Here is a 22,466-nt window from a genome sequence, read left to right as displayed (position 1 = left end):
CTGAGGTCAAATGAGTATATTTTGGGTCATGATGAACTGTGGCTATACGAAGGGAATAGTGCGATAGGAATTGTCCACCCCCTTGTCAGGGTTATTTGAAATCTCAAGGCCACTCGAGGAGCTGTGAACTGAAAATGCGTGGCCACGGTCGGAAGGTATCTACAGTAGATAATTCCGGTCAGACAGTTATTCTCCGGATCGAGGAAGCCACTCATGATATGATTAAATGTAAGTACGACTTGCGAGACACCTTGCATTGAGTGGGAGATTGTAATAGGACAAGAGAATTGGTGACGCACACTTGTCTCGGACAAGTGGGAGATTGTTGGAGTATGTGTCCTCAACAATAGTGCGATCACATGTTTAATTCTCAACTTAAGAATACGTGAGGGATGATTCATTTATATAGTCAACTGATCAACATTAATCAGTAATGATTGGCTAACTAGAGTTTGACATTACTGTCGTTTGACGGTGGTGATCAGTTGATCCGTTAAGGTCACACCTAAAGGACAATTCCCTTAATAGACAAATTGATTAATTTTATGACGATACAAGTTAATCAATTCCTTAAAATTGAACAATTCAGTTGTGAGAGAGAATATTTATATCTTATTGTAATTGAATTAAATAAGATTTATTTTAGTAATGAAATACTTTATTACTAAAATTGATTATTGTTTGTGAAACAATTGAGATAAGAATGAATTATTAATTATAATTACAATATGTTGTGAATTATAATTAAATGACCCATTTTATTTATGTGATCAAGAATCACTAGCCAATTTGTTATATGTAATTTAATTAATTTATAAAATGATATTTATTTGATAAATACGCATTAAATTAATTAATAACATGTAACATACTACATGTGACATATTGTGTGACAAGTGACAAATTGACAAAATAAAATGGAGGTCCATTTTATATAAATGACCGAAAGAATGGAGGGTGGTAGACATTAGTTGGTGATTTATTTTATGTGATAAAAATAAATTAATTAAACCTACTCTACCTATTCTTACACACCTACATTTTGATAAGAGTAAAAGAAAAAGCAAGATGCCCTCTTTGGCCTCATGCTACCCGGCCACACTCTACTTATGGGAGAGTTTTTGGTTCTCATTTTACTCTTATATGTATCCATAATTCATTCATTCATTTTTTTACATGCAATTCTCTCCTTCTCTCACAACTCTCTCTAAAATGGTTTAGAAACCGTATAAATTGTTCATCATAAATTCTAAATACAATATTAGATTACTAGTGTAGTAACAAGAATATTTTATTAGAATCATTTTAAGAATACTAGTGGATTAATCTAGTTAATTAATATATTAGTTTAAGGGATTTGTCTTAGGTGCAATCAAAGGAGGATCTCTACATTGGGATTTTGGAGGATCATCCAACATATTTAAGCTCAAGAACAAATAAGGAAGGTGACCTTATTTGTGCCCTTATTTCGAGCCATTCAACAATGTAATGGACATTGTTTTTCTTATTTAAACTCTTATTTAGTTATGCATGCACTAGATCTAAAGAACTAATAATTAAAATGTTAATTTGTTCACTATTAGAAGAGTCTAATAATAGGTATATGAACCTAACAACCTCCTCTTTCGGATGTGGTGCTCACAGGTCTTATGAGGATGGTTGGTGATTATTAGTCGTATGCGGAAAGCGTGCTACTCAGGCCAAGGATATGAAATGAGCTGGGTGGTACTGGTTGGTCACCACCTTCTCCGGGCTATGTTAAGGTTAACATTGATGCTTACGTTCCGGGAATGGAGAAGTTGGTTTGGGAGCGATTGCATGGGATGTGACGGGTAATATCGTTTAGATTGGCAACAGGCGGGGCAGGGCTGAATGGGGGGGGGGGGGGGGGGTCGATGTAGCAGAGGCACAAGCGGCGATATTTGGTTTGGAGGTGGCCAAATCGAAAGGAATGGCAAATATCATTTTGGAGAGTGATGCACTAAATTTGGTTAGAGCGACGAAGACCAAGTTAATCTCCAGATCGCTTGTGGGACTAGGTGTTGATGATATTTGTTATCTTCTTTCTTTGTTTTCTAGTGCTAAAGTTTCTCATGTGAAAAGTGATAGAAAGGTTGCACATTTCACGGCTAGGTTGTGTGAGACGGAGGGAAATGAGCTTGTATTGGTATCTGATTTTCCGCCGGCTATTACTACTCTTGCGGAGATTGAATTAATATAAACGGAAATTTCCCATGGTACCCTCGAACTTTGGCAGATTACACATGGTATCCCTTGTTTTAAATTTATACACATGGTACCTCTGTATTTACCTTTTTCTTTCCTAGAATACCCTTTGGTAAACTTTCGTCACAACGTCGTTACTCATATGATTTGTGACGCCTTTTTTTAGTTATCTAATATACTAAAACTTCATCATCTAATACCTAAAATCCTTATCTAATACTACCTAAAATCCTTATTTTATCTAATAAACTAAAATTTAATACCTAAATAACAAAACATAAATAACATAACATACTCAATTAACATCTAATTACTCATAAGAGTAAAACGCTATGATGGAAGTTTGTCAAATGATATTCTGAGAAAGAAAAAGATAAACACGGACACCATATGTAGAAATTTAAAATGAAGGGTAACATGTTAAAAAAAAAAGTGTAATAATGTTAATTTTTGTTTAACTGTGTTGACTCGTCTACAAGTAAGGAGAGCAGTGTGAGGAGGTTCAACGATCGCCGATTCGACGGCACTCTTCATTTCTCGCCATTAAACCCAACTTCTTCATCAATGGCTTCCGTCGCATCAATCGTCCGTTCTCATCTTTCACTCCTCTTCCTTGTCGCTCTTCTTTTGGTATTTTCTTCTTCTTCGTCTTCTTCATATTTTTCTTTTCGCATCTCCTATTTCAGTCTACTGTCTGGATAATAGCGCTTCGATTCAAGCTTTCGATTTTTCTAGGTTAATTGAATGTTTGGACAATTGTTATGTAGGAAATAAATTTGTAGATGAAATTGATTAATTGTCTTCGTCCGTCTTACCTTTAAGCTACTTACTTAACACTTGATTAATTTGAGTTGTGATTGGGGCACTTATGCGTTTCGTAATAACGATTAAGGGGATCTGGCTGTGTTGCTTATTGTTACCTGTGTTAAATACTCGAAAACGCTGACTGAAATGTTACAGGCAAGGGGAACTCATGAGAGGAATCAATGTATATGTTTGTTGTCATAGTGAATAATTTTTTCTTGTTATCCACTCCAATATTGCAAAATGGCTTAACAACTCCGTCTTCTCTTGGACTTAATTTTGAGTAATTGAACTCACCTCGAGTCAAGTTAAGTTAAGGGGGCGTTTGGTTTCGGAAAGGGAATGTAATCAACAAAGGGAAATAAGGGGTAAGGAATCAAATTTCCTTTGATTAAAAACATTGTTTGGTTTGACTCTCAAAAGAAAACTTCAGTCAATCCGAACATCACCCACTAGGCCACTACCACCAATTCAACCACAAAAACTACCAATACTACCCACAACACCGTGGTCTCCCTTCCCCACCGTTGAAAATCGCCACAGCTACCCTTGAAAGTTGAAACACCCTCCCCCAACCCCCGAAATCCCTTCCTCACCCCCTAAAACACCGGTTAGAAATTGAATCTGAGTTGTGGTGGCTGTGGGTGGTGCGCCGGCAATATGAAGGCCGATACCGGGATAGATGGTGATGAGCGATGTTCTGTGCACAGAGTTCGGTCAGTAGAACGTTTCAAAGCCGGTAAGTGATGGGGACAGAGGGGTAGCTGGCACCGGCGGTGGGCCGCCGGCGTCCATGGTGGTAGACGGGCAGCGACGTTGTGCTTTATGTGGTGGCAGCAGGTGTCGAGGTGGGGTGTTGACAAACTTACAGTGATGGTTGTGGATATGTGAGGGTGATGATTTGGATGAAGGAGGGAAAGAGAATGGGTTACCCTAGGGGGGTGGGGGTAAGGATGTAAAGAGATTAGGAGGTAAGGAGAAGGGTAAGGGAATGATTGATTTGCTTAAACAAACATGAACAAAGGGTTTGAATGACTTTTATTCCCTTTCCCTTTCCCTACACCCCAATACCAAACGCCCCCTAAGTTTAGTTCATTTTTGTTATTCACTTCAGTTTAGTTTAGTTAAGGTAGATTCAATTTAAAACAATATGCCCTACATTGTCTCTCCTTATATTATGAAGTTTCAATTGTTCAGTGCAATTCTCGACACAAGTTTCAACATGGTTGTTCAACAATTGTCTATTTGTGTTTTAACACACACAGAAGGCTATGTAGAGGTGACCGTACCTTACAACGCCATAGGCAGGTTCCTTTGAGTCAATGCGGTAATGTTTTTGTTTATAGGGGTCATCATCAATGGCCGAATATACATTCTTGCCTGATGTTGATTGGTTGCTCAAATTTGTAAATCCTAATCCCTGAAACATCTATGATAACTATACATATTTTCTCCAGGATTTTGCTCATGTCTCACATGGATCTCCACGTAAAAGTGGGTTTTCGTCTGTGTTGTCCTTGTTTAATCTTAAAGAGAAAAGCAAATTCTGGACTGAGTCTATCATGCATGGAGGTAGGTTGATGTCTTTATTTGGGCTTTGTTTTGTTGAAGACAACAAACTTGATTGAGAGATGTTCCTTCATCTATTTGGATTTTGGCATGACAGTCTCCGTTGATGTTCAGATTTTGATGATTTGGAATCTTCCAGCCCTACAAAGAGAGGATCCCTTAATTACTCCCAGGCAGGTAGTTACCTTTTTCGACTTCAAGTTTTGTGACAGTCTCCATTGATAAGTGTGATATTTTGCATGATTCGTTGACTGATGTCTAGCTTTCATCAGTTATTCAGTTTACGGGTTATGACGGATGAAATCACTATTATTATGGATGAAATGGAAGTATTTTTGGTAGGAAGGATGGTAGTATGTGGATGCAATTGAAGACTAAAATAACACACTGAAGAGCCTATTTTGAATGAGTGAAGAATTTGCTAGTGTTTGATGTAATAACTGTTGATGTGTGTGGATGAGTCTGATTACAATACTAATTGTAGTGTGCGATACCAACAATAGATACTGTGTTGTGGGAGCACCTAGGCTGGTAGGCATTACACTTAAATCCTGTTTATAAGGATGGATAAACGAGAACTAGAGAGAAGGTAATTATTTGTAATAGATAGATAATAGTCGGCTTACGATTGGAGGAAGATGTATTCAGGTGTCTGGGAGGGTGTTGTGTGTTATGTTCGAGCTGGATGTATTTTCTCTGACCAAAAGCCGAGGCTGCAAGGAATGTAAACATTGTCAAGTGGTACCTTCTGAATATGAATTGAGATTGTTCAAAGCCTCAAACACAGTTGCCTGTGACTTTTTATGTATCATATGCTTTGTATTCGTATTTGATGGCTGTAGCACAGGCTGTCAGAGGATTTTTCTGACGAATTATGACGCTCTTATGTTATTACATTTTTGTACCTTGTTAGCATCCCATACTTATGTTCTGAGATATATACGTGATTGGATTGTGTAAAGGCTAGGATGGATACTTTTATGTGACTTTCCTAAAACATACAAATTTAGGTCATTTGCTGCTGAACATCAAAATATAAAGATAAATTAAAGGTCAATTTAGATCTAGTAGAAGGTCAGATCATTTTCTATGAAGTATAGTTTCTTCATGTCTGTAGTTCCATCTTTACTGTTATTAATTTAAACCTTCTTTCCTGACCTCTTGAGTGATAGGGATGATTCTTTGTTTGAACTGTCACAGGTAACATTGCAAATTATTTGAAGCTCAAGGAAGTTGATTCCCTGTATCTTCCAGTTCCCGTGAATTTCATTTTTATCGGATTTGAAGGGAAAGGAAACCAAGGTAGTTATTGTCTACTGTATTTTTGTCTACATGGTTGACTATGTGTTCAGCCCAATAGTTATTACGGTGTTTCCTGATTTTTGTTATTTAAATGTCAGATTTCAGGCTACAAGCTGAAGAACTTGAGCGATGGTTCACAAATATTGATCACATCTTTGAACATACTCGGATCCCACAGATTGAAGAAGTGCGGAACCCATTTCACAATATAAATGTTGATAAAGGAAATCATCATTTTCCTACATTGAGTCATGTTAACTACAAGTAATGGTTTCGTTATGGATTATGTTATTATTTAACTTATTTGTAATCTTGCTCACGCAAATATGTCACTTTTTTCTATAGAGACTAATATGCACTGAAACATGGGAACTTTGGATTGTTTAATGCAGTTTTTCTGTTCATGCAATACAAATGAATGAAAAGGTGACTTCTCTGTTTGAGCAAGCCATTGCTGTCTTATCCCGAAAGGAAGATGTGTCAGTTACCGGGTATACTCTGTTACATCCTTTCTTGTGTGTGATGTACACTGATGTTTCCAATGTATGTTACCCTCAGCACGTGATTGTTTATAAGATGTAAATCATAGTCATAGTAAGCTTGTAAACTCAAGTGCTCAAACTCTCTTCTTCCTCATGAGGCACTGGTTGATATGATATAAAACAAGCATCAGCAAATATTTATCTCTCACTTTAGAACTAGCTTCTGCCTAGTATAAGATACCTTTTAGTAACCTAAATTTATGAATGCGACATTTTATGCAGTTGATGCCTGGAAGGTGTACAGTGACCTCAATGAAAAAGCAAATTACAAACCTTTACATCTTTAGGCGTTACCTGGTATCAAGGGTTTTTAGTTTTTTTTTTTTTCTTTTGAATTATCTAGGAAGGAGCCATGGAATAGTGTTATATCAGAAGCTAGAAAACTGATGTCAGATGTAAAGTTGAAGTAAGGTGTGAAGTTGGATTTGGAAGCTGTAGTGGTAAGAGGAGGTTAAAAGGATGAGGAACATGTATCATATAGGTGAACTTATCTGAATGTTGAATCTGTCAAAGATAGTGTAAGCCAAAGATATCTGTCTTATAAGGCAGTGTTGGGCAAAATAGATGTTAATTTTTTTCTTTTTGTTCACAGAAATTTGATATTAAATGGTATATCTGACATATCCCATTAAGTGTTATATTTTTATGTTGGGCGAGATGGGACATGCTTGACTGATTGTGATTGCATGTAACTTTGCCCAGTCTAGTTCAGCAAATAATTTTATTGGTTTCTTGCTTGTCTAGATATACTAAAATTACACATAGAAGATGATTCAAAAGAATTAGAGTGTGAAAGTGGGTGACATTTTGGCATTATGCTACCCGAAATTTTTTGACGACTCTAGCCCGGGGAACAGTCATTCACTGTGGTTTTATTTTTTAAATGAAAGTGTGTTTTTTCATTCATATTTTCGTGATGAGTTTCTGGTCATCAATTAATATGTGTTGTATATTTCCAACTACAGGGGAAGTAACAATGATTTGTGGCAAGTAGACCTGGATATGATGGAGGTTATCTTTGAAAGCCTGGTTGAGTATTTGCAACTTGGAAATGCATATAACATTTTTGTTTTGAATCCAAAGCATAATGCTAATATGGCTAGATATGGCTACAGGCAGGTTGCATAACTTGTTATATTTCCCCTTTACAAGGGACTTCATTAATGATTTCTATATATCTTCTGTCACTTTAATTGTGCTCGCTATTGGATTGCAGGAGAGGATTATCGGAGTCAGAGCTAAACTTCCTGCGGCAGGTGTTTTTCTCTCTTTTTCTTTTGTTCTTTTTCAGATATAGCTTAATTGAAATAGTGATAATGTTGAAGTACTTTTTCTGCATCCAATGCTAAGTGACTACTCTCTCTATTTCTTAACAATTGCCCCATTTTCTACTTTCGGCTTGTTCTCGGAATTGCTCCATTTCTGTTTTTGACCATGTTTTGTGTGGCTAAATTTTATGTTGTGGCTAAATTTAAGAATTGTGTGAGTATTATTTTTGAAAAAAACCTTGCCATTTTCTAAGAAACAGTTCCATCTTGTTCTCATTGCGTATCATGTCTTCAACTTTAATATCTTCCCAACATTATGACTGACTTACATCTATGATCTATACGACTTTCTTATTTACATTTTCTTTATTTTAACAATTTTTTTGGGTTTCATTGTCCTTCACCCTTCCTTTTTTTCATCGCTTTACCTCTCATTGACGGTTTTAAATGACTATTCGAGTTAGCCAACTTCAAAAATTTGGTGTATCATTGGCTTTGTTGAACTATTTGCACCTCGTACTTTGTGACATAGCGTCTATTGATAGAAGTCATCTGGGAATAGGCTCTCTCGGGCATGTCTGTCACATCCGACTGCCTTAGATAGGAGCCTTTGAGACACTGGGGTTATGTTGTTGTTGATGTATCGTTGATTCTTGCAATACTTGATTCTTGTTTGAGTATGGGTTATGGTTGGTGCAGAATAAGAGCTTGCAAGCTTCTGTACGTGAATCAAAAGGTGTTTCAGATATTACACTAGGTGAGCCAGCTCCCTCTTAAGTATTTAAGTTATTTTCTTGGACTAATAGATATTGTGGTTCTAGCAAAACCGATCTGAAAACCATATTCAACTTGTATCAAACGGAAATTGAAACAGTTGCGGCATGCTTGAAAGAAAAAATCGGCAACCGAATGAATCTGATTCAAATCCGAACCAATTTGGTTAGCATCAGAAGAGACTTATATTCTCATAAATACCCAACCGGTTTACCATGTGGTGCATTGATTATTGATTTATGTATCACAACTAATTAAGGCTACTGAACGAAAAAAGAACTTTGAACTGGATCAAACCAAATTTGAAACTAAAGCTCACCCTGAATGACACTAAAACGATTTAACCCAATGTGAATACGAACCAAATGACTTGTTTGGCAGGTACGTGTGTGATAATATTGTATAAGTTGATGTTTTCTGATGTTACTCATAACATCTTTCTGTTTCTGGATGTCTTTCTAGCTATAGAAAAGATCCAAAGACCTTTGTATGAAAAGCACCCGATGGCCAAGTTTTCATGGACAGCAACCGAAGAAACAGATACGGTTCGTGGTGTTTTTGGAATTTGACATATTTGTTACATTTCCTTGCCTTTTTTCTGCTCACAAGCTGTCTGCCTCTGCTCGCTTCTGAAAATGCATGTGTATTTCAGCATCAGCTACATAGTACTTTTGCAGCTATTATAAGTGCTATGTAAGACCCATTAAGAGTTGCTCCCTCCATCCCAATTTTTTTGTCACTTTTTTCCCTCTTAATAATTCTCAAATTAATTGTTCTCTTTCTATTTTTAGTTAGGTAAAGAGTGGATGGCCACTATTGCTCTTAGTTAATTAACTACTATACCCTCTATGACAATTAAATTGGGTCCGTTTTTCTTGAGTTAAGGGATATTGTTTTTCTTTATAACTTTTTTCTTAAATCATCCCAAAATAGAAAGTAGGACAACAAAATGAGATAGAGGGATTACTACTTACTCGAGTCTCTCCGTGAGCTTAGTGTTGAGGTGTAGAACAATTCATTGGGCCTCAACCATCACATCTAACTATGTGATTTTCCAACATTGACCATGAAGAAGAGTCTCTACTATCTTATAAACCATGGTATAAGACATGGGCTCTAATCCATGTTAGAAGACCATCTCAACCAAAAGCTTTAAGTTGATGGTTGAGGCCCAAATACCCAATCAATGGTTCTATACTTCACAATTTAGTAATAATAATAATAAACTTGTTTCTGTGAAATGATTCTGAAGATTAAAATATGTATATTTCCTTACTGGCCTGATTTTTGGAATAAGCTTTTGCCGAATATAAAAGCTCTCCTTCCTTTTCCCTTTCTCCATTAATCCCTCATCTAACTCGTTTCCTTTTCTAGAAGTGGTGGCTGGCAAACACCCCAGATAAGAATTTTACTGTCTGATGGTTACATGTTGGGTATAGTATTACTAATTCATAATGATGTCTTGTTGTATATCTTGATGGAGCGAGGAAAGTAAAGAGAAGAAAGAAAATTTAGAGGAAACAAGATGGTTTTTTGAGTTATTCGTATGAATTTTGCTTTCTTCTTTTGCAGGTAGAATGGTCTAGTAGATGCTCGGAAGCTCTAAATAGTATCCAAAGCCTTTATCAAGGAAAGGATACAGATTACGTTGTCCAGAGCAAAGTTTTGCAGGTAGGTTCTTTGTTCAGCTAGGGTAAATCACAACAGCAATGATGTTTATATTAAAACGCAGTGGTTTTGTATTACTTATTTATTAGTGTAGCTCATTTGAAGGTTTTGAGCGGAAAGAGTGGAGATTTAAAGCTTGCTCTCCAAAAGGACTTAAAATCTGGGGACTTCAACAGCCTTCATGCTGAATGTCTGACAGATACGTGGATAGGAAAAGACAGGTTTCAATCTCATGAAAGTTTATTTTGTTCCATTGGTATGCCGTTTCACAGTTTCTTGACTTGTACTGATTACATGACCTTCAGGTGGGCATTTGTTGATCTAAGTGCCGGCCCTTTTACATGGGGTCCGGCAGTTGGAGGACAAGGTGTACGTACTGAGCAAAGCTTGCCCAATGTAACAAGAACTATTGGTGCCGTTTCAGGTCTTTGATAACATTTTCCCTGTTTTGTATCTTTTTTTTCTATTTGGATCAAGATGTATGGTATTTTGTTGCTAGCAATGTTACTTGACTTCAACTCTTCACTTCTAGGGCTATACCCATGTCCAACATGACACTCAAAGATATGGGTGTGAAGTAGGTATCCAATCCTTCCTAATCTGACATTCCTTATAGCTGAGGCAGAAGGAGATTCGCATGACTGAAGTAGAGTAGTAGAGAAGGAGATTATTTTATGAAGCGTATAGTTTGATTTATTTATTTTATTTATTAAACCATTTTCAGACTTAATTCTCCAACATCTCCTTTATTCACATAAAAAAGTAAATATTTCAAGCTCATAGTTAAAGTTCCCTTTTTAAGATGTGTCCTCTACCCACACAGGCTGATCCCTTGTAATTTTGGCTTCTTCTTTCACTATAGTTGGCCCGGCGTCTGAACAATAGTATTAGTAACTAACCATATATTTATGAAATTGGTTCTGCTTAGTCTGGTTGTTATCTTTTCTCTTCCTTTTTTCCCCGTATCAGGAGCTCTTTCGTGATATAGTTCTTATGGTCATTGCTTTTCCATTCAGTCCTGATTCTGTACAGAGTTTTTTATGTTTTGGCATGGGAATGAATGTGGTCTATAGTGTTGTACATTTGATATGTTTTGAGTAGCTTTAATTCAACATTCTTTTGTCTTTCTATAGAAATAACTGAAGAGGAAGCTGAAGAGCACTTGCAGAATGCAATTCAAGAAAAGTTTTCTGCTCTTGGAGATGTAAGTGTTTTTCTTATTAATTGTTGTCGAAAAGTATTTCTTTGATAAACAAATTATCTTCTTCCTTTGTATCCTTTTTTTGCTGTATGAATGTCAGGGATGTTAACGTTGCAAAGATAGTTGTAGTCTAGTCCTTTTGTTTTTTCCCCTGAACAGTTTTTTCAGTACTGTGTAAGTGTGTATAGTGGTCGGCAACTCTCTCTAAAGCCAAATTGCAACTTGTCTCTCATGTTGATACAACCGAGTTTGAGTAACATAGATGGTATAGAGTGTATTAGACGGTCATCTCAGTAAGACTTGTAGGGCTCCACATAATTCTTTTCGTTTTTTATTAATGTTAATGATTCCCCTATTTCATCGTCGTGGTTTAAGTGAGGTTGTATGCTCAGGTTTAATTTTTGGTTTCCTGATGATTGTTTAATTGTTCTCAGAAGGAACACGAAGCTATCGACATCCTTCTAGCAGAAATCGACATTTACGAGCTTTTCGCTTTTAAGCATTGCAAGGGGAGGAAAGTGAGGCTCGCCCTTTGTGAAGGTATTTTAGTGTTGATTCAGCATTTGTTTTTTGTTAATTCACCACACTTCAAGTGTATACTGTGAAGTGCCTTGCAGGCGGGTCACGATTTTGTAGGCATCTTACTGCATCTTATTTCTTTCCACATGCCGCGTAATACTGTTTTGCCTGATGCTAATGCTTTATGCATGCATCATATGCTGTTCAATTGTAGAAGCTTATTTTGTGATAATCATTACAGTCTATATGCATCAGCTCTGTGTATCTTACAATTCGCTGAAACTCCTTTGGTTGGATAAAAAACTGAGGAAAGAAGTTTTTTTATATAAAAATATGAAACTTTTTTCTATTTCACCAGTTTTAGAACTTGTATTGCAGAACTTGACGAAAGAATGAAAGAATTAAAGAATGAGCTTCAGTCTATGGAAGGTGATGAATTTGGTGAAAGCCATAAGAGAAAGGCGCTGGATGCATTAAAGAAAATGGAGAGCTGGAATCTTTTCAGTGATGCCCACGCGGTATATTTTTTTTAGCTTTAACTTAACCAACTCTAACGGGCTTTTTAAACTCCCTCCGCCTCCAAAGTGTCACATTTGACTTTTGGGCTTAAAGTTTGGTCATGACTTGAATATGTAGAAGTGTTGTTATCAACCGCTTGAATTTGTGGTGCGACTCAATCCTATTTTTTGTCAAATTTTTTTCTATGTTGAGTCAAAAAAGTTGACTTTGACAATCTTTTGGTACGAGGGAGCTTTATTCGTTGATTCCAAAATACAAGTTTTTTCTTTTATGAGTTCATGTATTGACACAGTGTACTTTGCAGACAATGCACAATTACACAGTCGCTCGTGATACCTTTCTGGCGCACTTAGGTTCAATTTTGAGGGGATCTATGAAGCACATTATTGCCCCTTCTGTAGCAGATGGAGCATTCCATTTCTATGATCAGATCTCTTATCAGTTATTTTTCATTACTCAGGATGTAAGCCTTTTCCAACTCTTTTCATTTTTTTTTATTGTTGTGCTCTTTGTTAAATATTTTCCCTTCCCTAGGGTATCCGTTCTCCATGCTCAATCAATCCCGAGTAAATTACTTATTGGTAAGGCCATCAGCGCTTCTGTTTTCATGAAGTTGTTGATAATCGTCCAGTTATGGTTAAGGGCCAGTTGGCAACAAACATTATCATTATAGGGGAAAGGCTGCATACGCTGATCCCTCTTTCCCTTTTTACACTTGAAGCAACTGGATTTTCCATGTCAGCTTTGTTTATAGTCATCTGTGTTCTGACTATTCATGTTAGTTGCCTATGTGGACATATGCAACAGTGCGACACCACTAAAAAGTTGTGATTGCTGTTGCAGAAAATCAGGAGCATCAAGCAATTACCAGTGGATCTAAAGGCACTAATGGAGGGGCTATCATCTTTATCATTGCCTTCCCAGAAAGTGATGTTCAGCCAGCACATGTGAGGATTCTATCATCATTATATCTCTTTAGTTAACAATAAGCGTACTTATATGCGGGTATGTTAAAGCAATATTAAGAAAAATAACTTGGAATTAATTTGGGATGATTGTTTGGTTTTTGCGTGAGAGTTCGACCATTGCCATGTGGTGTCATCGGTCAACCTTTGATTGTTTCCTTTTCTCCTAAGGATCTATGGCTTGATTCCTAAAACATGAAAGAAAATTGAATTGTAAAGCACAGTTTTGTTGTTGACTGGGTTGTGCATCTCAATGGCGTAACCTGGATGAGGGGTTGAGAAAACAGACTTGTGATGTGGACGTGGAAAATATTTTTGACATGAGTTCTAATGTAGGAGTAATTTTTGAAAAAAAAATTGACATGGGAGTAATTGTTGAAAAATGGTATGTTGGTGGGAATAATTGTTAATTAACTCTTTCTTATAAGACAATTAACTTTTTTATCTATTTTAATTTATTTATTTTTTTAATAAAAATTTGCGAATTATGGTCGTTGTAATACTCTCACCGAATTGATACGCAAAATAGCGCGAATCGTGAATACGAATTGTGACTCCGAATCGAGCGTATTACGAATTTGATAACCTTGGTTTCAGTATATATAGAAACTAGACATTGTGTTGATTGGTTTTTGATGCCTGCAGGTTACCACTGTCCGATGATCCTGCGTTGGCTATGGCTTTCTCAGTATCTAGGAGAGCAGCTGCTGTGCCAATGTTATTAGTCAATGGAACCTATAGAAAAATTGTCTCTAATTATCTTGATTCATCCATTCTCCAACATCAGTTGCAACGGATAAATGATCATAATTCACTGAAAGGTTATCTAATATCCTTGACTATATTCTGGAATTTACGTGGAATTATCATGGCTAGTTTGTGTCAATTCCTGTGAGGCTAAAATTAAAGCCATAGAGTGACAAAGTGACCTATTTATTATAGCTTGTTTAATATTGGTGAACTTTCTCGTGTTTTTACTTATACATGCCAGTATTCTTTAAATAATAGTTCACTTAGCCATCAATGAATGACTAGCCTCCAGTTTAGCCCTTGCAAACTTATGAGTTGTATACTTGTATGTCAATTTTCGTCCAACTGAAATCGTACAAGCTGATGGCACCTTTTAATTCGGTATTTCTTATGCTGTATATGCTATGGTAAATAACATGTCAACTGGTTTGCAGTTAAAGTTGATAATTAGGCATCCTGAAATTGTGTTCTAAGATTCAGTATTTCGAGGGCTTGAATTGATAAAATGCATGATAAATACAGGAAAACACGCAAATGACAGGCTGACACTGGAGGTTCCCATATTCTGGTTCATCCATGGTGATCCATTACTCGTTGATAAACATTATCAGGCAAAAGCTCTTTCTGATATGATCATTGTTGTTCAGTCTGACACTTCATCCTGGGAAAGTCATTTGCAGTGCAATGGACAATCAGTCCTTTGGGATTTGCGGTAATTTATCTTTATATTGCCAATTTGGAGCCAACTTATTAATAATGTGGCTGAATTTGGATTTGCAATATAGTCCTATGAATTATCTGGTTTAACTTTGTGTTATCTAAGGCCCAATTGAGCAAGTGGGTCTTTCCTCATAGGAGTATATACTAAAACAACTCAACTCACTACTGTAGACCAAATAAAATTTGAAATCTCCTAGTAAGCTTGTAAGCCCAAAAAGGGAAACATTTTTACTATGGCTGTAGTTGGCAATTCTTGTAAACTCATTAGAATACTCTTACAGTCTAAGATCTACTGTCAAGTGTCAACAACCTCAATTTCTTAACCAGTTGGGGTGTTAGTTATGAGTTATGACATATACATTTGTAATGACTCGCTTGGCCCAATTTTTTCGAGAACGGGTAATTAGAGTGTGCATGAGGCAAGTCACAGGATTAGGGAACATTGTGCTTAGTAAAAAACAAGCCCCGTGAACAGGTTTGAACTGACTGCTCTTAGAGTATTCATTTATTTGAAGAAGCCAACATTGGAGGATGATTAGCATTTGAAGGCTTCTATGGTAGCGCTGGCTAGTGATATTGAGTTACATGACTTACTCAAACTTAGCTTCTTGAACACTTCTGATTCAAACGTCCACCGGATCTCCAAACACTATTACGTCCTCCACTTCCTCTACCCTTTGGCCTCATATTTTTTTGGTCTCAATATATGTCATCAGTTTCTACCTTCTCCAATGACACCATATTCCTCCTTGTTTAATTTCATACTTCATTTGGCTTGTTGCTCTAAAATTTATCCCTTCATAGCTACATGTTCATTTGAAAAATCAGTTAAGAGGTAGATTTATGGTTCGTCATTCTCACTCCTTTCTTTGTGGTCGATTCAATTTCATTTTGGGTCATCTGGAAGCATCCACTTTGTGTTGTTAATACAAGGGTAAGACTATGAACATCCCCCCTCTCCCAGGTACCACGCAATTTACGGGAATCCTTGAGGCACTGGATAATGTTGTTATTGTGGTGTTTGTCTCAGGAAGCCTATAAAAGCTGCAATTGCTGCTGCTTCTGAACATTTAGCTGGTTTGCTTCCTCTTCATCTTGTATACAGTCATGCTCATGAGACTGCTATGGAGGTAGGTGTTTCTAACATTCGGCATCCAATTTTGTGTTGGGTTTTTAAAACATTAAAAATTAAATAAAAATTAAAGCGCGCCTTCACTGTATTTTGAATGACAAGTTCACTGGTTAGTGGTTACTGTTTGACTTTATATCTCTATGCTTCTCCGACACTTCACTTTGGTTGCAGATTGCATGTCTGACATTCTGACACGACAGGTCACTTTGGTACTTCATTTTAGGCGAAAACATAAACCTTTTTTTTCTCTCTCTTTTTTTTTTTCTTTTTTTTTGTTGCAAAATAGCCTTATCCAAACACTACGATACGGTGTCATGTCCAACACTTGAAGCAATGTCGGGGTAACATAGGCCTGACTCGATGTCCTTCATAGTACAGAATGCTATCTGATGTCTAAGATGAATTTTAGTTATTCTTTTTAATACTAAGGGGGTGTTGGTTGGAAGAGGGGCAAGGGAAATGAATCAAGAAAGGGTTAGAAGGGGAAAGGAATTTGATACCCTTTGATGATTTTAATTGTTTGGTTTGGAACATGAAAAATGTTAAAACTCCAATAACCACCCCCACCACAAAATCCACAACCAAAAGTAACCACCACACACGCACCACCTGCTACCCGTCGCCGTCGATCCCCGCTACCCCGTCGCTGGCCTCGCCTTTCCCACCCCAGGCTACCCTCGTCGAAACCCTAACACCACCAATTAAAACCTTGGAAACCTCTTCCCAAGCCTTGAACCCCTCTACCACCCTCCAAAACACCGGATATTAAAACCTTGGAAACCTCTTCCCAAGCCTTGAACCCCTCTACCAACCTCCAAAACACCGGATATTAAAACCTTGGAAACCTTTTCCCAAGCCTTGAACCCCTCTACCACCCCCCAAAACACCAGATCCGGTGTTTGCGGGGGTGGTAGATGGGTTTCAAGGCTTGGGGAAGAGGATTCCAAGGATGGGGTGGTGGTTTTAGTCGGTGGTTTGACGAGTTTCGATGAGGTGGTCCGGTGTTTTTGGACGACGGCAGGGGAGGGGGACGTCGGTGACAGTGGCAGAGTGGAGGCAACAGTGCTTCCGGATGGAGGTGCTAGTGGCGGGAGTGTTTCTGGTTGTTGTTGCGAGGGTGGTGATGGGTGGTTGTGAATGTTGCTGAGTGATAGATGTGGTTGGCTTGTTGGGGGATGGGAAACCTTGGCAGGTTGGGGGGAATGAGTGTTGAGGAGTTTGAGGGTTAGGAAAGGGTAAAAGGAGTCATTGAGGGGGAGTTTGGTTCGTATGAGGGAAAGGGAAACAATGGTAAAGGAAAAGAAAAGAATTGAATTCCCTTTGACTTCTTGTTTGGTTTGATAATGTAAGGGAATGATAAAAGAAACATCAACCACATATAAGAACTATCAACACCCACCACTCACCGTCGACCACCAACCACCAATGTCACCATCATCGACGCGCTTAAGGTCGCCCTCCATCGACGATCCCGCCTAATTGGTAGATTCCAAGGGTAGTTTCCCATACTATTTTTCCCTCTTTCATACCTTCAATTAGGACAGACAAAATTAAACAATAAATCAGCAATTACAAACAAATACCCAAGTTGTATAGTTAGATCATTCATAATGAATTTATTGTACCATCAGTCAAATATTTTCCTCGTCAAAACCCATTTTTGGGTTTGAGGAACTAATTTTGTAGTGTTTTGGATGGTGGTTATGGGTGTGGGTTAGGGATTTCGAAGGTTGGAGGGAGAGGGTCGACCATGGTGGAGCGGTAGAGGTGGGGCTGTGCCGGATCCGGCGAACTCGGAAGCTCCAATAGGGCCAGTGGTGGTGATTGTTGGTAGTGACGGTAATGGTACGGGGTATGGGTGTGGTGTGGTGGGTTGGAGTCATTGAGGGGGAGTTTGGTTCGTATGAGGGAAAGGGAAACAATGGTAAAGGAAAAGAAAAGAATTGAATTCCCTTTGACTTCTTGTTTGGTTTGATAATGTAAGGGAATGATAAAAGAAACATCAACCACATATAAGAACTATCAACACCCACCACTCACCGTCGACCACCAACCACCAATGTCACCATCATCGACGCGCTTAAGGTCGCCCTCCATCGACGATCCCGCCTAATTGGTAGATTCCAAGGGTAGTTTCCCATACTATTTTTCCCTCTTTCATACCTTCAATTAGGACAGACAAAATTAAACAATAAATCAGCAATTACAAACAAATACCCAAGTTGTATAGTTAGATCATTCATAATGAATTTATTGTACCATCAGTCAAATATTTTCCTCGTCAAAACCCATTTTTGGGTTTGAGGAACTAATTTTGTAGTGTTTTGGATGGTGGTTATGGGTGTGGGTTAGGGATTTCGAAGGTTGGAGGGAGAGGGTCGACCATGGTGGAGCGGTAGAGGTGGGGCTGTGCCGGATCCGGCGAACTCGGAAGCTCCAATAGGGCCAGTGGTGGTGATTGTTGGTAGTGACGGTAATGGTACGGGGTATGGGTGTGGTGTGGTGGGTTGGGCCCCCCCCCCCCGCGGCTATAACAAAACAAAGAGAATGATTAATCTTCATTCCCTCAGCCTTTCCTGAGACCTCCATGGCTCCTTACCAAACGGGCTCCTTAAAGATGACTGTGACCTTGGTGCATTCTCTTATAATCCGTTCACCGCTTCATGGCTTGAGTCATGTGTTGTGTTGTTACTTGTCCTTTTGTTTGTTAATCAATTCTTTCCTCAAATGCACAGAATTGGGTATGGTCTGTGGGCTGCAGTCCTCTTTCTATCACAACTCAAGGCTGGCGAATTTCCCAATTCCAGTCAGATACTATTGCGCGGAACTATCTTATCACTAGTCTGGAAGAATCTATTCAGCTTGTGAACTCAGCTATAAGCCTCCTGGTCCGGGAGCAAACATGTATCCTTGATTATAACCATCTTTTAACGTCTGTCTTCTACCATTTATATCGTCTTTTTTAGTTAGTAATTAGGGCACTTCTCTTCTTTTTCTATTACTCCCTCCAACCTAATTTTATTCTCCCCTTTCACTCCAAATTTTATCCCAAAATTATTGCCCCCTTTCTATATTTTAGTAAGGAAAAAGTTTGATTATCCAATATTGCCTCTAGATAATTAACTACTGCCATCTTTACCCTAAAAACATTCTCGACTTTCTTTAATTCAAGGGGTAAAGTAGGTAGTTCACTACTTTTCCTTAAATCCTCCCAAAATCGAAAGGGGACAATAAAAATGGGATGGAGTATTATATGTGCTTTTTAATTTACTAATTTATCTATTTATTTTCAAATACTTTTGTTTAATTCTTAAGATTTTCAAACCTTTTTGCTTCATTCTCCTTCTAGTATCTTTTTTTTTGGAATGACTTATTTTTAGTTGATTTCGACTTTCTTTACTCTTTGTACTTTTACTTCAATTTTATTTTGATTTTTAAAACTGTTGATATTTTGGTATCTAAGTTTCTATAAAAAGAACAATGTGTGTGTGTGTGTGTGTTTTTTTTACATTGACTTTTACCTATTAGTTTGATACCTTTTTATCATGTTCTCGGTCCAGCAACTCTCATTTATATTTTGGGTATGAAACCGATCTGTGAGTATTTCAAAGGATGATTCATGTCAACCAACTCCAAATCATTTTGGGATTACGGCTCTGATGTTGATCATCAATGTATAAATCAAATGTTCCACATGTCTCACAAAGTTCCCACTTCCGAGTGTTTGTGCTATTTAAAGTGGTTGCAGAAATGCTACTGCATTGTTAATGAAAAACACTCTGTACATAACTAATTCAGAACTAAGTGCCTCATGTAATTCATCGACTACAATCAGTCCACTTGTGTTATGAAGTATCTAATATCACAGAGTGATAGTTTCCTCCTGTAAATCAGTAAAACATTTTAGTTTTGAGACTTTGAGTGAAGAAGACACTACTAGACTAAAAGCAAAAACAGTTCTGCGAAAGGAGTAAAGGCTGGCTGATCATTTTAATAAAAATAAACTGAGGTAAACCTGTGTAGCTCCAGCAGAAGAGTGGCTTAAATGTTCTGAGTTGTCCCTAGTGTACCCAAGCTTCGCTCATTTGAAAACCAAACCTTGTTTTTGATTACAATTCCTTAGTCCTGGAGTTGCTGATTTTAACCCTTCGCCTTTTATGTCCTATATGAGAAACTTTGCAGTTCGATCAGATTGTTCAGTTAATTTTCTTGAGACTGCTGATTATATTAGTTTTCGACCTCTGTGCTGTATATCCTTCGCTGATGGGAGGTCTTATGTGGTCAAGGAGTATACTTATTTGATGCAAAATGGTGAAAATCATGTGATTCTAGTATTAGGGACAGTATTTGAGTTCGATGATTTGCACCATTCCCATGGGAGCTCACGCGAACAAAGTAATTGTAAAGCTTGGTAGGACAGTTATTTTGCTAAACTATGTTTACTCACTCTCAGAGATCTCAGGGCCAGAATGGATGTACCCTGCTCTCATGCCAGTATCAATTCACACCCGATATTTGACCAATTAATGATCTGTAGAGCAGTGAGGTCCTCAGTGTCGTACACAATCCCTTTGTGTTAATTACTTAGAGCTAGAAAACCATTATAAAATCAATTCATATCAGCATGTTTGTTGTGTATGTTCAATTTTTATTATGACTACAATCTGTCCAAGTGGCTACTTGACTGCAACCAGCTCTAAAATCATTCAAGCTTTTTCAGTCCCAGGAGAAAGACTTAGTGAACAAGTACAAATTTGTTGTTAGCTTGTGGAAAAGAGTGAGTAGTTTCTTATCTTGTGTTTTCATCTACTTGTTTTTTTAAGCCTGTTCTAATGAAGTGTGCTTTCAGATGGCTACTGTGGCTGCAGAATTGAGACATACTGATGGCTTAAGGCTGCTGCACACATTGAATGATGCATCAAAAAGGTAGGGCGTATGACAAAAGATATTCCAAAAAGCTACTCCGTATGTTACTTGGACACGTTGCTTTGGGTGCATGCTGCTTGTTGGACATTGCGATATTCTGACATGAATGTCTACACTTCACTTTGGGTCTAAAAGTAAGAAACATTGTCATATAATACCCAAGCCTGACACTCTAACACCGTGTTGCTTGCAACACTTGCAGTTGAGTTAAAGGAACATAGCCTCAGCCTGAAAACAGAGTTCCTTTATCATCTGGGTGCTCTGATGATATTCTGCTTGGGGCTTTGCTTCCATCTATTGCGACATTTAAGTAGATTTCCATTTGTGCATCATGTTTTATTGAACTGCTTCCCTGTGCTTCTCACCTATACTGCTTGCTGCTGCCTGATTTAAAGTAATCTTGAGGTCACGGTTAATGGGTTTGGTCTCATATGTGAGAGTCTCATACAAGTTTATGTGTTTATTTTTGTGTGCTTGAGTTGCTCTTATCCTTTTTCTGTAATCTGTACTCAACAGGATAAACCAGCAAATTAGCATCTTGTAAGTAAAATATGAATTATGAAAGATGTAAACTAAAAAAAGCTATATGTAGATGACCAGGATCTGCTGAAAATATGAAATTAAAAAGCTACATGTGAAACTTATTCTCTTCTGGGTCTAGCTATCTTATATTTGATGTACATTTTTGTAGCTTTGCGGAACAAGTTAATTCAACAGTAGCTCTCTTACATCCGATACACTGCACTAAAGACCGGAAGGTAGATGTCGAGTTTGACATGACGACAATTCCCGCTTTCTTGGTGGTGTTGCTTATTGTGTGGTTACTTCTTAGACCAAGGCGGGCAAAGCCTAAGATTAACTGACCCAAATCCCATGGTGATGGTTTATATTCGAGGAAGCTGAAAGTGGGATTAGCTGTTATAGTGACCTTTTATGTAAACACTGAATTTTGATCTTTTGTCATGTATTATGACGAACAAGTGTACTTTTTTTTGGTAGATAAGAGACTTTTTCATTGCTTCCTTGATTCTGAAGCTAAGAGCAATTGGAAGATATGAACTACAGCATGCCTCACCTGTAATAATCCCTCAGACCCCTATCACAGACCTCTGGTTGGGGGATTGATCTACCATAAAACAGTCATGCAATTTTTTTGGGACATTGAATGGTGCCCGTTACTTCCTATGCCCTGTGCCCCAATCATCCGTGAAACTTTGATTTAATTATCTCTTGCACAGAATTGAAAAAAAAGTAATAAATGATTGGGACGAGGAAGATGAGTAGGCTGCCTTCAGATTTTTCAAAATTGTCCTTTATTCTAGTATTAAAATCCTTCAAGGAAACCCTACTGTTGTCGTGCCTAATTCCTGCTTACCTGGTTCTTTGGCGAATGACACGGCCAACACCTCTTTTTGCTTCCAAGCCCATAATGATTCAAATGAACATCAATCATTCCTTTTTTTCAGCTTGTCCTAAGAAGTGCAAGATTTCTTCGTTTGGTAAACTGTCACGGGCCTCGCTTACACGTAGGCGCAGCTTGTCCTAATAAGTGTAAGATTTCTTCGTTTGGTAAACTGTCAC

At 37.8% G+C, this 22,466-nt stretch overlaps 1 protein-coding gene across 2 annotated transcripts; it reads left to right on the top strand.

Moving 5' to 3' along the window:
* Positions 1 to 2,653: 2,653 nt before the first annotated feature.
* Positions 2,654 to 21,947, top strand: LOC141610855 (uncharacterized). 2 transcript variants are annotated; one of them, XM_074429141.1, is made up of 25 exons: positions 2,654 to 2,856; positions 4,488 to 4,602; positions 4,714 to 4,776; positions 5,800 to 5,901; positions 6,000 to 6,165; positions 6,294 to 6,392; positions 7,409 to 7,558; positions 7,660 to 7,699; positions 8,411 to 8,468; positions 8,948 to 9,030; positions 10,058 to 10,156; positions 10,259 to 10,374; positions 10,459 to 10,577; positions 11,287 to 11,357; positions 11,789 to 11,894; positions 12,252 to 12,391; positions 12,697 to 12,855; positions 13,236 to 13,339; positions 14,003 to 14,178; positions 14,630 to 14,819; positions 15,858 to 15,957; positions 18,695 to 18,863; positions 20,654 to 20,736; positions 20,809 to 20,885; positions 21,577 to 21,947. In XM_074429141.1, exons 1-25 carry the CDS (start codon positions 2,791 to 2,793, stop codon positions 21,746 to 21,748), a joined length of 2,823 nt encoding a protein of 940 aa, XP_074285242.1. In that variant the 5' UTR covers positions 2,654 to 2,790; the 3' UTR covers positions 21,749 to 21,947. The 2 variants fall into 2 exon arrangements, 1 of the variants encoding a protein (XP_074285242.1); XR_012528424.1 differs by having other exon boundaries at positions 2,679 to 2,856; positions 15,858 to 17,726; positions 18,361 to 18,863; positions 21,577 to 21,907.
* Positions 21,948 to 22,466: the final 519 nt, after the last annotated feature.

The sequence above is a fragment of the Silene latifolia genome, chromosome 1, assembly GCF_048544455.1.
Source record: "Silene latifolia isolate original U9 population chromosome 1, ASM4854445v1, whole genome shotgun sequence".
In the NCBI taxonomy this organism is placed as follows: Eukaryota; Viridiplantae; Streptophyta; class Magnoliopsida; order Caryophyllales; family Caryophyllaceae; genus Silene; species Silene latifolia.
The sequence above is the reverse complement of the archived record's forward strand: the minus strand, read 5'-3'. Positions and strand labels throughout refer to the sequence as shown.